Here is a 14,532-nt window from a genome sequence, read left to right on the forward strand (position 1 = left end):
TTAGTGGCGGCAATGTCGGGAGTGGCAGATTAGGGTTTAATAACTTTTAAAAGAGTGTTTGCGATGTGGGAGGGCCTCGGTTTAGGGGTTAATAGGTAGTTTATTATGGTTTAGTGTACTTTGTAACAGTTTAGTTATAAGTTTTATGTAACAGTTTAGTTATAAGTTTTATGTAACAGTTTAGTTATAAGTTTTATGTAACAGTTTAGTTATAAGTTTTATGTAACAGTTTTGTTGCGTAAAACTCATAACTACTGCTCTCAGATAGCGGTACAGAACTGTACAGTACAGAAAAATGTCATTTTTTTGTGTGGGACTGACGTTGTGTTACAGGCTAAAAGGCTTGCGGTACAGCTATACCGACAAGACTTGTAATGGCTGCATTGCTGTTTTAACGCTTAAATTGCCATTTTTTCAGCGTTAAAACACGAATGCACAACTTGTAATCTACCTGAATAATAGTTACTGTAAAATATACATATATATTAAAATGATTTTTTTAGGAATTTTAAGAACCTCTATAATAATTTTTGATAATTATTGATATTTTTTCAATATTTAATTTACATAATGCGTCGTAAGATAACTAATTTTCCAAGTGTGTTAAACCGATACCGCTTTAGACCTACAGCGTGAAACCCGAAGCGTGTTACGCATATTTTAAATTCCAATGTTCTTCACGTAGAAAAAAATATTATTTTTATTTTTAAATTTATAAATAAAGGTATATATAGATATACTCTATGTTATAAATAGCTGAACACAAAACTGGCACTCGCTGGTCTTTCCAAAAAAATCTTTTACTGTGAAAAGTAGTGACGTTTCAGGGACAAAGTATCCCCTTCCTCAGACTGTAGTTATACATATATATAATATATATATATATTTTTTTTTTTTTTTTTTTTTCCTGTATGTGGAGAACATTGGAAAGTGAAATATTAATAACACCTGTCAGGTATAGCTCTGTTGGTTCAATGTGGTACAAGAGATGTGTTTTTTTTTAGCAGTGAGCTCTATTGAAGTCTATGGGGGGATTAAAGGGACATGAAACCCATTTTTTTTCTTTCATGATATAGAAAGAGCATGCAATTTTAAACAACTTTCTAATTTATTCCTATTATCTATTTTGTTTTATTCTCTTGTTATTCTTTGCTGAAAAGCATATCTAGATAGGCTCAGTAGCTGCTGATTGGTTGCTGCACTTAGAAGCCTCATGTGATTGGCTCACCTATGTGCATTGCTTTTTCTTCAACTAAGGATATCTAAAATATGAAGCAACATAAATAATAGAAGTAAATTGGATTGTCGTTTAAATTTGAATTCTCTTTCTGAATCATGAAAGAACATTTTTGGGTTTAGTGTCCCTTTAAGTTAATGTGGTCATGATATCTAAAGTCTTTATTTTCACTTGTAATACGAGTGCTAGCCCATGCCCACAAAAACTTTACTTCTGTCGGTGTGAACACTCAAGCGAAAACTTTTAAATAGCTTGCCATTTGTAATCTAGCCCTCAGTAAGGTGAACAGAAAAACAAGTAACATTGTGAATATAAAAATAGCATTCATGGCTAAGTAAGTAAAGGTATAGGTAAGCATAGATTATCATAATATAATAGGTTCAACCTTGAGGTGCAGAACACAACAAGGTGTAAAAATAATTTACTGAACATTTTTTATTATTGCCTTAAAGATAACAATTGTACCTCATAGTCAATACTACATTACCTTCATATGATTTTCATAAAATAGAAAATGCTACTTGGAATAAAACAATGCACTTTTTTGTTTGTTTACATTTGTATTTGAAGGATGTTTGCTGAAAACATTTGTAAAGGAATAGAAAATTCCCAGTATTTAGGTGTTCTAAACAGAATTCTGTGCTGACCACAATCAACAAATCTACATATTGATAAGGTTAATGAATAGTTACCATTAATAAAGCACTAAATATGTGAAAATATAATTATCATTGTTATCACAATTGTTCATCCAACTGATAAAACTGTATACTGCTACCATACTTTGAAAATGTTATTGATAAACATTTGTCTTTCACAGATCTGCAAGTTACTGGTTCTGATCTACTAGTAAATCAAAATAAGACTGCTCATAATGCCAGCTCCTTTATTGGCAACCAAATGATAGTGCGGAGGGGTCAGGAAGTACATTTTAAACTAAAGTTCAACCGATCTGTTAAGGCACAAGACACGTTGCAGTTCACTTCTAGTCTTGTAACTAATGCAGGTAAAATTTTATATATATTCAGTTTCCATTTCATCTTTCTTGTTGCAGAAGAAGTTTATGCACATCTGTCTAAGGTTCCAATGATCAAAACTCTGTAGCATTTTTTGTTAGACCATATATTGTAATGTAGAAGTCTCTCCTTCTAATATAGAACCCTGCATAGTGAGATAAATGTTGTGTTTCTACATATTTTAAAGGACCTCACAGTATGATTAGCGGAGAGCTTTAGATCACTTTGCATCTAAAATGTGCAAACAAATTCCACAACCTGCCCATTCTTCTTAAAATGGGTTCTGAAAATTGCTTACATTGTGCAGTCTGCACATCATACTCCATAATCTAACATATAAGCCACAAGTATCACCAAGTTTTTAACTGCCTTCTACAATAAGCTATCTGAAATACTCATCCCATTGTCCCATTGTACTGTAAACAAAAATGCAACCATCAATTATATCTCTTGTTTTGTTTTCTTTAGGTTCTTCTCTTCTACAGTATAATTTCTCTGATTCTGGTTCACTATCAAGTGGCTGGGGAGCTAAGAGACAGTCAAGTGACTCTAATTCCACAACTATTGCACTATTCACCCCAGTCAATGCAGTGATTGGACGCTATTCACTTAGTGTGCAGACGAGTGGAGGAAATACACCTGTTGGCAACTTTGTGCTGCTCTTTAACCCTTGGGCCAAAGGTATCAAGAAGAATTATACATGATTTTTGGATAATAATGACACTATCAACTTGCAAATAATTCATTTTAAATTAAAAGGCATGCAAAATACTTGTGAAACAGAAAACCAGGAACAAAAACATTATTCCATATCAAGTAGCTTTCTTACAAAATTGTCATCTCTCAGTCCTTAGACTATGCATCATTCAAGCATATGAATGCCATTAGATTTAGTTACCATATTATAAAGTTTAGAATTGTGCCAAAGAAAGTGGACTTTCCATGTGTATAACTGCTAATGCAGCTCTTAAAAAAAATATTTTGTGCCCCATGTACTAATGGCTGTGCAGTAGGGATGGGCGAATGTTTCTAAAAATTTAAAATTTAAAACGAATTTTGATACATTCGTTCATTCTAATCGAATTTTGAATGTTTATATAACATTCTATTTTCAAATTTTGGTTTTTGAATTTTTCAATAAAATTCAAAAATATTCATTCAAATAATAGAATTTTTAGCTATGTATTCATTCAATTTCGAAATGTAATATTCGAGTTTGAAAGTGACATACAAATTTGAATGTAACATTTGAATTTGAAATATTATTTCTGGTCTACAACTGTGTTTAATAAATGTAATATTCAAATTGGAATGCTACATTCGAAATCCAATGTCCCATTCAAATTCAAAATAGTATTTCTAGTCTAATGCTGTGTTTTTTAAATGTGACATTTGAATTTGAAATATTATTTCTAGTCTAATACTGTATCATAGTAAATAGGTGAGAGAGACCACGGATTCTTCTTTGGTAAAAAATTTTCTTTATTCAAGGCTTTTAAATTTCATGATGGCACTCCATCAGAAAGACATCAAATAGACATCACAACTGTATCCCAGAGCTTGACTGTCACAACTTCTGACATGTTTCGGCTGTGTGAGCCGTAATCATAGCTTAATTGTAGACAGGCAATCATGGTGTTTTAAAACCTGTAATTGCATCTGATTGGTTTAAAAACAATTGACAAAGCTCCTCAATCTTGAATTAAATTACCTTAAATTACCTCAATTTAAATTTAACGGGATCCATGGTGAGAATGGAACTATAAACCCAATTACTAGATAAAAGGTTAAATTTATAGGTAAAGTTGGGGCAAATCTATAGTCTAATACTGTGTATTATAAATGTAACATTCAAATTCAAAATAGTATTTCTAGTCTACAACTGTGTTTTATAAATGTAATATTTGAATTCGAATGTGACATTCGAATTCGAATGTCACATTCAAATTCGAAAGTGACATTCGAAAACTGTAAATAGCATTCGATAATAGATTTTTTAAGAATATTTGTTCTTATCAACATTCTATTTTGTAAATTGAATTTCTACAATAACATTCATTCTAACATTCAAATTTAAATATAAACACATTCGCCCATCCCTACTCTGCAGACATGGATCTCAACTTGAGAACCTGACTGCACAGCTTTGCATCAAACAGGCATTAACTTGACACCGGGTTAAACCAACTGAGCTAAGCTCGAAGTGAGTTATACTTGAATTTTTTCACAGATACTTTTTTTTATATATATAGATATTTCTGTAAAATAGATATTTCTGTTAAATAGATATCTATACCTATATATCTATGCAAATATATATATATATATATATATATATATATATATATATATATATATATATATATATATATAAAGGACATAGGAATTTTAAGTATTTCTATTCAAAATACATTAACACATTAAAAATTAATATAAAGGATATTGCATGTTTAAAATTATTTGACTATAAAGGGCTAATATATATATATATATATATATATATATATATATATATATATATATATAGTGCTCAGCATAAATGAGTACACCCCTTTTGAAAAGTAAGATTTTAATCAATATCTCAATGAACACAAGAACAATTTCCAGAATTTTGACAAAACTGAGATTTATAGAATATTTGTTTAGCTTATTATATGAAAGTCAGGTTAATAATATAACTTAGAATACAAAAAAGTAGGTGATGCACAAATGAATACACCCCACAACAAAAACTACTACATCTAATATTTTGTATGACCCCCATGATTTGTAAGGAGGGCACCAAGTCTTCTAGGCATGGAATGAACAAGTTGGCGACATATTGCAACATCTATTTTACTCCATTCTTCAAGAACGTCCTCTTTTAGAGCCTCGATGCTGGATGGAGAGTGAAGCTCAACTTGTCTCTTCAGAATTACCCATAGGTGTTCGATTCGGTTCAGATCAGGAGACATACTTGGCCACTGCATCACTTTCACCCTGTTCTTCAGAAATGCAACAATGGCCTTAGATCTGTGTTTTTGATCATTGTCATGTTGGAAAACTGCACGACGACCAAGGGCATGGAGTTATGATAGCATCTTCTCTTTCAATATAAAGCAGTACATCTGTGAATTCATGATACCATCAATGAAATGCAGCTCCCCAACATCAGCAGCACTTATTCATCCCCACAGAAGGACACTCTCATCACCATGTTTCACTGTAAGCATCATGCATTTTTCATTGTACTCGTCACCTTTGCAACGCCATACAGTTTTGAAGCCATCAGTTCCAAAATTTTTTATCTTGGTCTCATCACTCCAGAGTAAAGCGTCCCATGGCACATTGTGTTTGCTAGTCCAAGTGTATCATTTAAAAAGGCTAATTGATCATTAGAAAACCCTTTTGCAATTATGTCATCACAGCTGAAAACTGTTGTGCTGATTAAAGAAGCAATAAAACTGACCTTCATTAGACTAGTTAAGCATCTGGAGCATCAGCAGCTGTGGGTTTGATTACAGGCTCAAGAAGGTTAGAAACAAAGAACTTTCTTCTTAAGCTCATTATTCTATTATTGTTCTGAGAAATTAAGGCTATTCCATACAAGAAATTGCCAAGAACAAGATATTGTCCCTTCACAAAACAGCGTAAACTGGCCATAAACAGAATAGAGAGAAAAGTGGGAGGCCCCCGGTGCAAAACTGATCAAGAGGACAAATACACGAGAGGGTCTAGTTTGAGAAATAGATTCCTTACAGGTCCTCAACTGGCAGCTTCATTAAATAGTAACCGCAAAACACCAGTCTCAACGTCAACAGTAAAGAGGAGACTCCGGGATGCTGGCCTTCTAGGCAGAAGAAAAGATTAAGAGCTAGATTACAAATGGTGTGGTATATATATCTTTTTTGCATTAGCAAAAGCTTTACTTGGATTTTATTTTTTGCGTTCATATTACAAGTTCCAAAAAAAAAACGTAGTTCGTGCTAGTGTTAACCCAAGTAGCGCAAAATAAAGCAACTATGGAGAAAAAAAAGTGGGGGAAAAAAACCTAACACCAGAAATCGTGCAAATGCTATCGCCTTTTCTCATTCCCCATAGAAGTCAATGGAGAGAAAAAAATGTTAAAAAAATTCAAACATCCATTGCGCATACAACATAGCATATTCGCATTTGTAAATGTGAAATATTTACAGTAAAAACATAGTTACAATCATTATTAACCACTTCACCCAAAAAGACGTGTATATATGTCTTGCAGTACATTGACTATCGTACTGCAAGACATATATATACGTCTTCACTTCAGGAAGCTCCAGCATTCTTAGCTGTTAAGTTACAACCAAGAGATGGAGCTCCTGAAGCTCCAAGCATCTGACACACTACGCTACAGAAATAAGGAAGAAATAATAAATAAAAAAAATAAAAAAATATATATTTTTTTTTTAAAAAATAGAGCAGTTTATAGGGTACTGACGGACAGCTGCCATTACCTAAGATGGTGCCTAACAGTTAGAGGGGGGAGGATTAGGGAGGTTGGGGGGTAAGAGGGGATCCTATACTGCATAAAATATAAAAATAAAAATTATTTAAAAAAAAAGCCTTATATTTTAATACTGGCAGACTGTCTGCCAGTACCTAAGAAGGGGGTTACCAGTGGGGGTGGGGAGGGAAGAGAGCTGTTTGGGAGGGATCAGGTAGGGATCAGGGTGTGGAAAGTATCAGGTGGGAGGCTAATCTCTACACTAAAGCTAAAATTAACCTTTTAAGCTACCTAAGTAACCCATTCATTGCCGGAAATAATAGAAGTGTGGTGCACAGATGCAATTAACAGCCTTCTAATAACCAAAAAGCAATGGCAAATCCATATATGTCTGCTATTTCTAAACAAAGGGGATCCCAGAGAAACTTTTACAAACATTTGTGCCATGATTGCACAAGCAGTATGTAAATAATTTCAGTGAGAAAGCGAACGTTTGTGAAAAAAATACAATTTTTTTTTATTTGATTGCATTTGGCAGTGAAATGGTGGCATAAAATATACCAGAATGGGCCTAGATCAATACCTTGCATTGTCTACTTAAATATATATATATATATAGAGTTGACAGCTAAAAAAAACAAAAAAACATGGCTCTGTTTCTGTTTAAATGGAGTGAGAGCAAACATGCTAAAAAATCTCTGGTATTTTGCTTTTTTATCTGAAAGTCGCGGTAGGGAAAGGGTTAAATATGAATATTGCATAAAAATGTTTTGTCATGGTTTTATCTGCTTAATGGCAAAGGGCTATAATGCCCTTATATATATGTTTATATATGAGTACATATATATATTAATGTATGTATTATATGTGTATATATGACAATATTTTTTTAAAGTAATTTTTATTAGACAGTGTAATGTATTTTTGAAGTGTTTTGTGCAAATTTTTAATTTTGGAAAACAGTTGACCACAGCTCATGGAAAAAATTGAAGGGCGGTTTTGCTAGTGAAATCGTGATGTCACTTCACTTGTAATATCAGCTAAATGAAAATGGCTCGCAAAAACACGATTACACCAGCGCAAAACCATTTGCACCGCACATTTAATCTAGCCCTAAAATGGGCAAAATAACTCAGACACTGGACAGAGGAAGGTTGGAGAAAAGTGTTATGAACAGGCAAATTTAAGTTTGAGGTGTTCAGATCACAAAGAACATTTGTGAGATGCAGACCAAATAAAAAGATGCTGGAGAAGAGCTTGATGCCATCTGTCAAGCATGGTGGAGGCAATGTGATGTTCTGGGGTGCTTTGGTGGTGGTAAAGTGGGAGATTTATACAGAGTAAAAGGTACCTTGAAGAAGGAAGGCTATCACTTAATTTTGCAACGCCATGCCATACCATGTGGATCGTGCTTAATTGGAGCCGATCCTCTTAGAACAGGACAATGACCCAAAGCACAGCCCTAAAATATGCAAGAACTATTTAGGGAAGAAGCATTCAGCTGCTATTCTGTCTTTAATGGACCGGACAGTACAGTCACCAGATCTTAACCCCATTGAGCTGTTGTGGGAGCAGCTTGACCGTATGGTACATAAGAAGTGTCCATTAAGCTTAAGACGTATGAGGTGAAATTTCTACAGATTACCTCTACAAATTGACAATTAGAATGACAAAAGTCTGCAAGGCTGTAATTGCTGCACATGGAGGATTCTTTGACTAAAGCAAAGTTTGAAGGACTTAATTATTATTTCACTTAAAATTAAAGGGACATACTGTAATATTCATATGCTAAATCACTTGAAACTGATGCAGCATAACTGTTAAAAGGTGACAGGAAAATATCCCCTAAGCATCTCTATGTAAAAAGGAAGATATTTTACCTCACAACTTCCTAAGCTCACCAGAGTAAGTTCTGTGTAAAATGTTATACTTCAGCTGCTGTCCAGCTGCAGGTAAAAAAAAAATAATGAAGAAATTAACTGAAAGTGCCTTCACATTGCGGGCTATGGAAACTGTGCGTTCCCTGTAAATATGTATGTATATACATATACATGTATGTGTTAATATGTGTGTATACACATATTAGCACATAAATATTTACATATATTAGCACATAAATATATATGTATATTTCATATACATATATATTTAAAATTGCTGGCCATCGCTGCGCAACTTATACTCTTCTTCGCTGCTTAGGTTCTGTGCCATGTATGATGGCATCAGAATGAGGCTCCCATTGGAGTCAATGGAAGGGCGCTCTCCTGGTCGCGTTTGCGTAGCACCTCACTTGTAATACCAGTGGACATTAGCATGCGCTGGTATTACTAAGTTAAGCAAAAATATAGTTTTCGCTGAAATTCATAAAACTTGATATGTTTTATTCCAAAGTTGTGTTAAAAATATATACAAATCAACATGGAGTAATATTAAAGTGGGTGAAAAAATGCCTAGTGGTAAAGCCTACGCGTTTCGGCCATAGCCTTAGTCATAGCTCATTCAGGACATACTCAGCTGTGAGATTAAAAAGAACTTCCTTAACTGTGATTGGTCTAAAACTTAATAGGCGTTATTAACCCTATGCTATACTACGCAGTGTGTAAGTAATTACTTGTGTCTACCTAGAACATATATGGCAACGGTTATTAGCAATTAGCAACACAATAAACAAGAATGTTTTTAAGTGCTTTTGGGAGAAGACCATACAAAACACAACATTCTTACATTCCTAAATAAATGGTAGGAAATATATGATGATAAATAAAATAATATAATAATATAGAGACAAATGCTCCACTGTCAGTGTAAACAAAACTATTTTTTTAACCCTTTAACCCTTTAAGGACACAGCTTTCAGTTTTCTCAATTGTTTTATGATGGAAAAATTCCGTCATATGTCCTTAAGAGGTTAAAAACATGTTTAGTAATATTTAAATGATATATTGTTTATTAAAAAGTGTATATATGAGTGTAATACTTTATTTTAATATGTTTTAAATGTGTTTTGGGCAACTTACAGTTTCCTTCAGGTCTGAAGTTGCGCTAAGTATTATTTTAATTTTTCAGCTTTAACTCAAACACAAACTTATAAGTACAATTTAATTTCCTGTAAAAGCTGTGATACTGCTGTATTTATTTTGCCATATAGCTCACTATTTTCTTTGCTCCCTAGCCAGCTGCAGTTCACGTGTTCACACAATATAAAGTGCACAACTAGAGCACTGATAAAAATAATAATAACTAGTACTATTACAACCAATGATGTCAGGTGCACATACTATGCTGTACTGGGCACAGCTAGTACCTTTGATATCTTGCTGTACCAAGTTCTATAGCCAGTGAGGAAGAGTAAGAAAATAGTGAGCTGTGAGTGGAAGAAACAATATTGTAGAATTACACATTTTTTTATACATATTCATAGAAAAAAAGCTATTTAAGTCATTCATTTTTTTATAAACTTTGTTTTTTTATTACAGTGCCCCTTTAATGTTTAAGAAGTATAGTGCCTTGTATTAATATTCACCACCTTTGGGCCAGATTACGAGGGGAGCACTAACAGTGAAAAGGGATTTATTGCAGGTGTTTACGCTCGTCAAGTATTTTGCTCATTAAACAAGTTGAAAGTAAACGCGATTGGTTAAACGCAATTGAAGTTAACGCTTGTTGGTATAGGGCATCCTCAAAGCTCTAGTTAACTGTTTCAATAAAGACAGGCAAAGGGCTTTAACATAGACATACATAAATATACATGTCTAAAGATGTTTATATTTGTATACTGTATGTCCATATGGGTGTACATACAGTATGTATTTATGTATTTATATGTGTATATATGTATTTACAGACATCTATACACTTATAAACACATAAATACAAACGTCCACATATATAGACATATAAAAGTGCAATGGAGCCCTTTGCAGTGAAAGGGACATGAAACCCCAAAAATGTGTCTCACAATTCAGATAGAGAATACAATTTGAAACAACTACATTTTATTGCTATTTTCTAATTTGCTTAGTTCTCTTGGCATCCTTTGTTTAAAGGTGGACTGCTCACATATGCCTGCATTGGCTTACAGATGTGCTTAGCTAGTTACCATTAGTGCATGGCTTCTCCTTCAATAAAGTATTTCAAGAAAATGAAGCAAATTTGATAATAGAAGTAAACTGAAAAGTTGTTTGCTGTATATGAATATTGAAAGAGAAATTTGGGGATTTGTGTCCCTTTAAGTAGACAAAAACACATAAAAGCATGTTTATGCAATATTAATTTTTAATAAAGTGTTATCCTGTGTATTTACTGTAAATATTTTACATTCCAATGTTCTGCACATAGCAGAATATGTTCTAAGTATTTTTAAAAAGATATTCGTATATATATATATATATATATATATATATATATATATATATATATATACAGTATATATCTATGTATATATCTATACCTATATATAATTATGTATATATGTGTGTGTGTATGTATATATATATATATATATATATATATATATATATGTTTGTATGAATAAATAGAACATATTCTTCTATGTGAAGAAGAACATTGAAATATTAATATTTTCATGTCAGGTAAGCACAGAAGAATATGTTTTCACGCGAAGTAGGGTGTTCATTTATGTGTTGATATGTGTATATAGCGAATTACTGCCCATCACCGTGCTACTTGCTTACTCCCTTTGCTGCTTTAGGTTCTCATGCCGTCTTACAGTATTAGAACGTGGCTCTCAATGGAGTCTATAGAAGCGCGCTCTATTGTGCGCGCTGGTATTACAAGTGTAAGGCAAATATCGCTTTCATGAACGCGATATTTTGGCCTCCACTTATAATCTAGCAATTGATACATAATAGAGACAAATATATTTATTATTGCATAATTTAAATATTAGATTTGAAGAGAGCATTAGAAATACTATTACAAATATATTGTTTAAAATTTTTTGAATTGCATAATTTGAATCAAATTATTAGAAAAGTTGAATCTAATATTGCATTTAAAGAAAGCATTAGAAATTCTATCACATTAAGAGAATGTAAGAATGTAGTACAAACAATCGAAATTTGAAACAAATAAACGCATGTGTTGAAATTAATTTCATTTTTCGAGTGTTGCAAGACATTCGCCCATCCCTAAATGGCATCCATACTTGACTTGTTATTTTTTGGTGTGAAATCGCTGAAGTGTGGAGCGCTGCTGTTAAACCCACACAAATGTTGAATTTATTTGTGTGTGCGTGAAGGGTGGAATTTAAAGTCAACTTTTTTTGGGGAGGGCTTCTTTTTTCAATGATTGTAAACTGAGGCTGCAAAATAATGCATAGTATACAAACATTATGACTACGAATAGCCTTGTTGTCTGCAGACTAAAGCCCAGATTGTCTCCTCCAAATTAGGCAAATGGTGGATGGATTTTGGGGATTGAAAAACAATTGCAGTAAAAACTATATTAATTTGTTTTAAAAATGTTTAAACTTAGCTGAAATGTTATTTTCAAGCAACACAACGGAAATGTCATCTACACCGTGTTTACTGTCTCTTTAAATAATTTGTTTACTTTATTATCCAGTAGCATTTGCGGGCACAGTTGTGTTTAGTGTTCTTGGTATACAGATAATAGGGACAATGACAGCAATTAGGCTTATGTTGCTCTTAGTAACACCCATGTCTATTTTTGTATTTCAGATGATGCTGTTTTTATGGCAAATCAAGCAGAGAGAGAGGAGTATGTTCTTTCAGAATTTGGGCTCATCTACATGGGTGAACCAAATAATCCTAATGGTTCACCATGGGACTATGGGCAGGTAACTAAGAAATTTATTATAAACTGACATTTCTCTGGACCATATTCAATACAGTGTGTAAACAATTTCTTGAAATTACTTTCATACCCTCAAGGGACATTATACACCTGATTTTTATAAAGAACATTTCCTTCACAGCCTGGTAGAACTATGCAAATCAAATAATCAATTACTAGCAATCACAGGTTATAATTGTTGTAATAGATGTTTCAAAGTATGGTAATTTACCATATTCTAATTTAATGCACAGCAGCATATTTGTATTTTAGTTAAAGAAAATACCTTAGATAAAATAAGTATCACATCTCATATATCAATTTTTTTCTGACGATAAATGTTGCTAATCTTTATTTATTGATTGACACTCTACATTGAAACATATAGTTTGACAATAAATAAGAACCATAGGCTCATCATGTCTGTCCATCTTTCCCCACATTGTACTCAATGCTACAGCTAAATACCAGCCTCAAAAAACCACAACGGGCCTTTTTGGGGGGTTTTCAGTAATAAAGCCACTAACTAAGACACTCAGGGGCAAAACTAAAGGGGGTGCAGAAGGTGCAATTGTGACTGGGCCCAGCTTCAAAAGAATTTTTTTTTTTTATTATAAAAAACGTTGACTTGCCACTGCCTGCACTGATATCATGTGAGTGTGACGTGATGTTTCACTAGTGTCTCTGACTACAGGGGTTAGTGTTTCTGTTTTACCTATTGGTGTTTATGTGTGTGTGTGTGTATGTGACTGGTTGTGTATTTATGCATGTATGTGTGTGTGTGTGTGTATGTATATATGTGACTGTGTGTGTGTATTTATGCATGTATGTGTGTGTGTGTGTATGTGACTGGTTGTGTATTTATGCATGTATGTGTGTGTGTGTGTGTGTATGTATGTATGTGACTGTGTGTGTGTATTTATGCATGTATGTGTGTGTGTGTGTATGTATATATGTGACTGTGTGTGTGTATTTATGCATGTATGTGTGTGTGTGTGTGTATGTGACTGGTTGTGTATTTATGCATGTATGTGTGTGTGTGTATGTATGTATGTGACTGTGTGTGTATTTATGCATGTATGTGTGTGTGTGTGTGTATGTGACTGGTTGTGTATTTATGCATGTATGTGTGTGTGTGTGTATGTATATATGTGACTGTGTGTGTGTATTTATGCATGTATGTGTGTGTGTGTGTATGTATGTATGTGACTGTGTGTGTGTATTTATGCATGTATGTGTGTGTGTGTGTATGTATATATGTGACTGTGTGTGTGTATTTATGCATGTATGTGTGTGTGTGTGTATGTATATATGTGACTGTGTGTGTGTATTTATGCATGTATGTGTGTGTGTGTGTATGTATATATGTGACTGTGTGTGTGTATTTATGCATGTATGTGTGTGTGTGTGTGTGTATGTATATATGTGACTGTGTGTGTGTATTTATGCATGTATGTGTGTGTGTGTATGTTTGCGGAACCAGGAAATTACAGACCTTGTTACTACAGCATGGGGGGGCGGGGTAAACAGTGTCACTATACAGTACCACTATATACAGTATAGGGGGCCTGGACTATGTCACAGACTACTGTGGTCATTTTATAAAGTACTAGGGCAGGTAGGGTCAGGCGTGCCATCTCACCGGCAGGTTACAGACTGTGTCACTGACTCATTATATACCGTACTGGTGGGTTAAACAGTGTCACTATATACAGTAATAGGGGTCAGACCATCTCACAGACTGTGGGTACAGGGTACCTCCTTTTGCAGATATGTAATCTGATTCATTTTTCAGTGTTAAATGTTAAAAAAAAATATGTATCAAATTAAATTTTTTGGGGGGGTGGGGGGCCCTTCTTAGATTCTTGCACCTGCGCACTGTGGTTTCTAGTTACGCCTCTGAAGACACTGCAAGTTGTTTTTTTTTTCACTTTTACTTGTTGGGTTTCTTTGCTAAGTGGATATGAGAAACCTAAATCTAGACTTTTCAAGTTGCAGAA

The 14,532-nt window shown here is 33.6% G+C and overlaps 1 protein-coding gene across 1 annotated transcript in view; it reads left to right on the forward strand.

Moving 5' to 3' along the window:
* Positions 1 to 570: 570 nt before the first annotated feature.
* The window catches only part of LOC128662693 (protein-glutamine gamma-glutamyltransferase E-like), a 135,673-nt gene continuing 121,711 nt past the window's right edge, over positions 571 to 14,532 (forward strand). Inside the window, exons 1-4 of the mRNA XM_053716580.1 lie at positions 571 to 577; positions 2,058 to 2,243; positions 2,722 to 2,934; positions 12,418 to 12,536. Coding sequence (XP_053572555.1) covers positions 571 to 577; positions 2,058 to 2,243; positions 2,722 to 2,934; positions 12,418 to 12,536 — 525 coding nt within the window. The remainder of the gene's footprint in view (positions 578 to 2,057; positions 2,244 to 2,721; positions 2,935 to 12,417; positions 12,537 to 14,532) is intronic.

Source organism: Bombina bombina, chromosome 1, assembly GCF_027579735.1.
Source record: "Bombina bombina isolate aBomBom1 chromosome 1, aBomBom1.pri, whole genome shotgun sequence".
In the NCBI taxonomy this organism is placed as follows: Eukaryota; Metazoa; Chordata; class Amphibia; order Anura; family Bombinatoridae; genus Bombina; species Bombina bombina.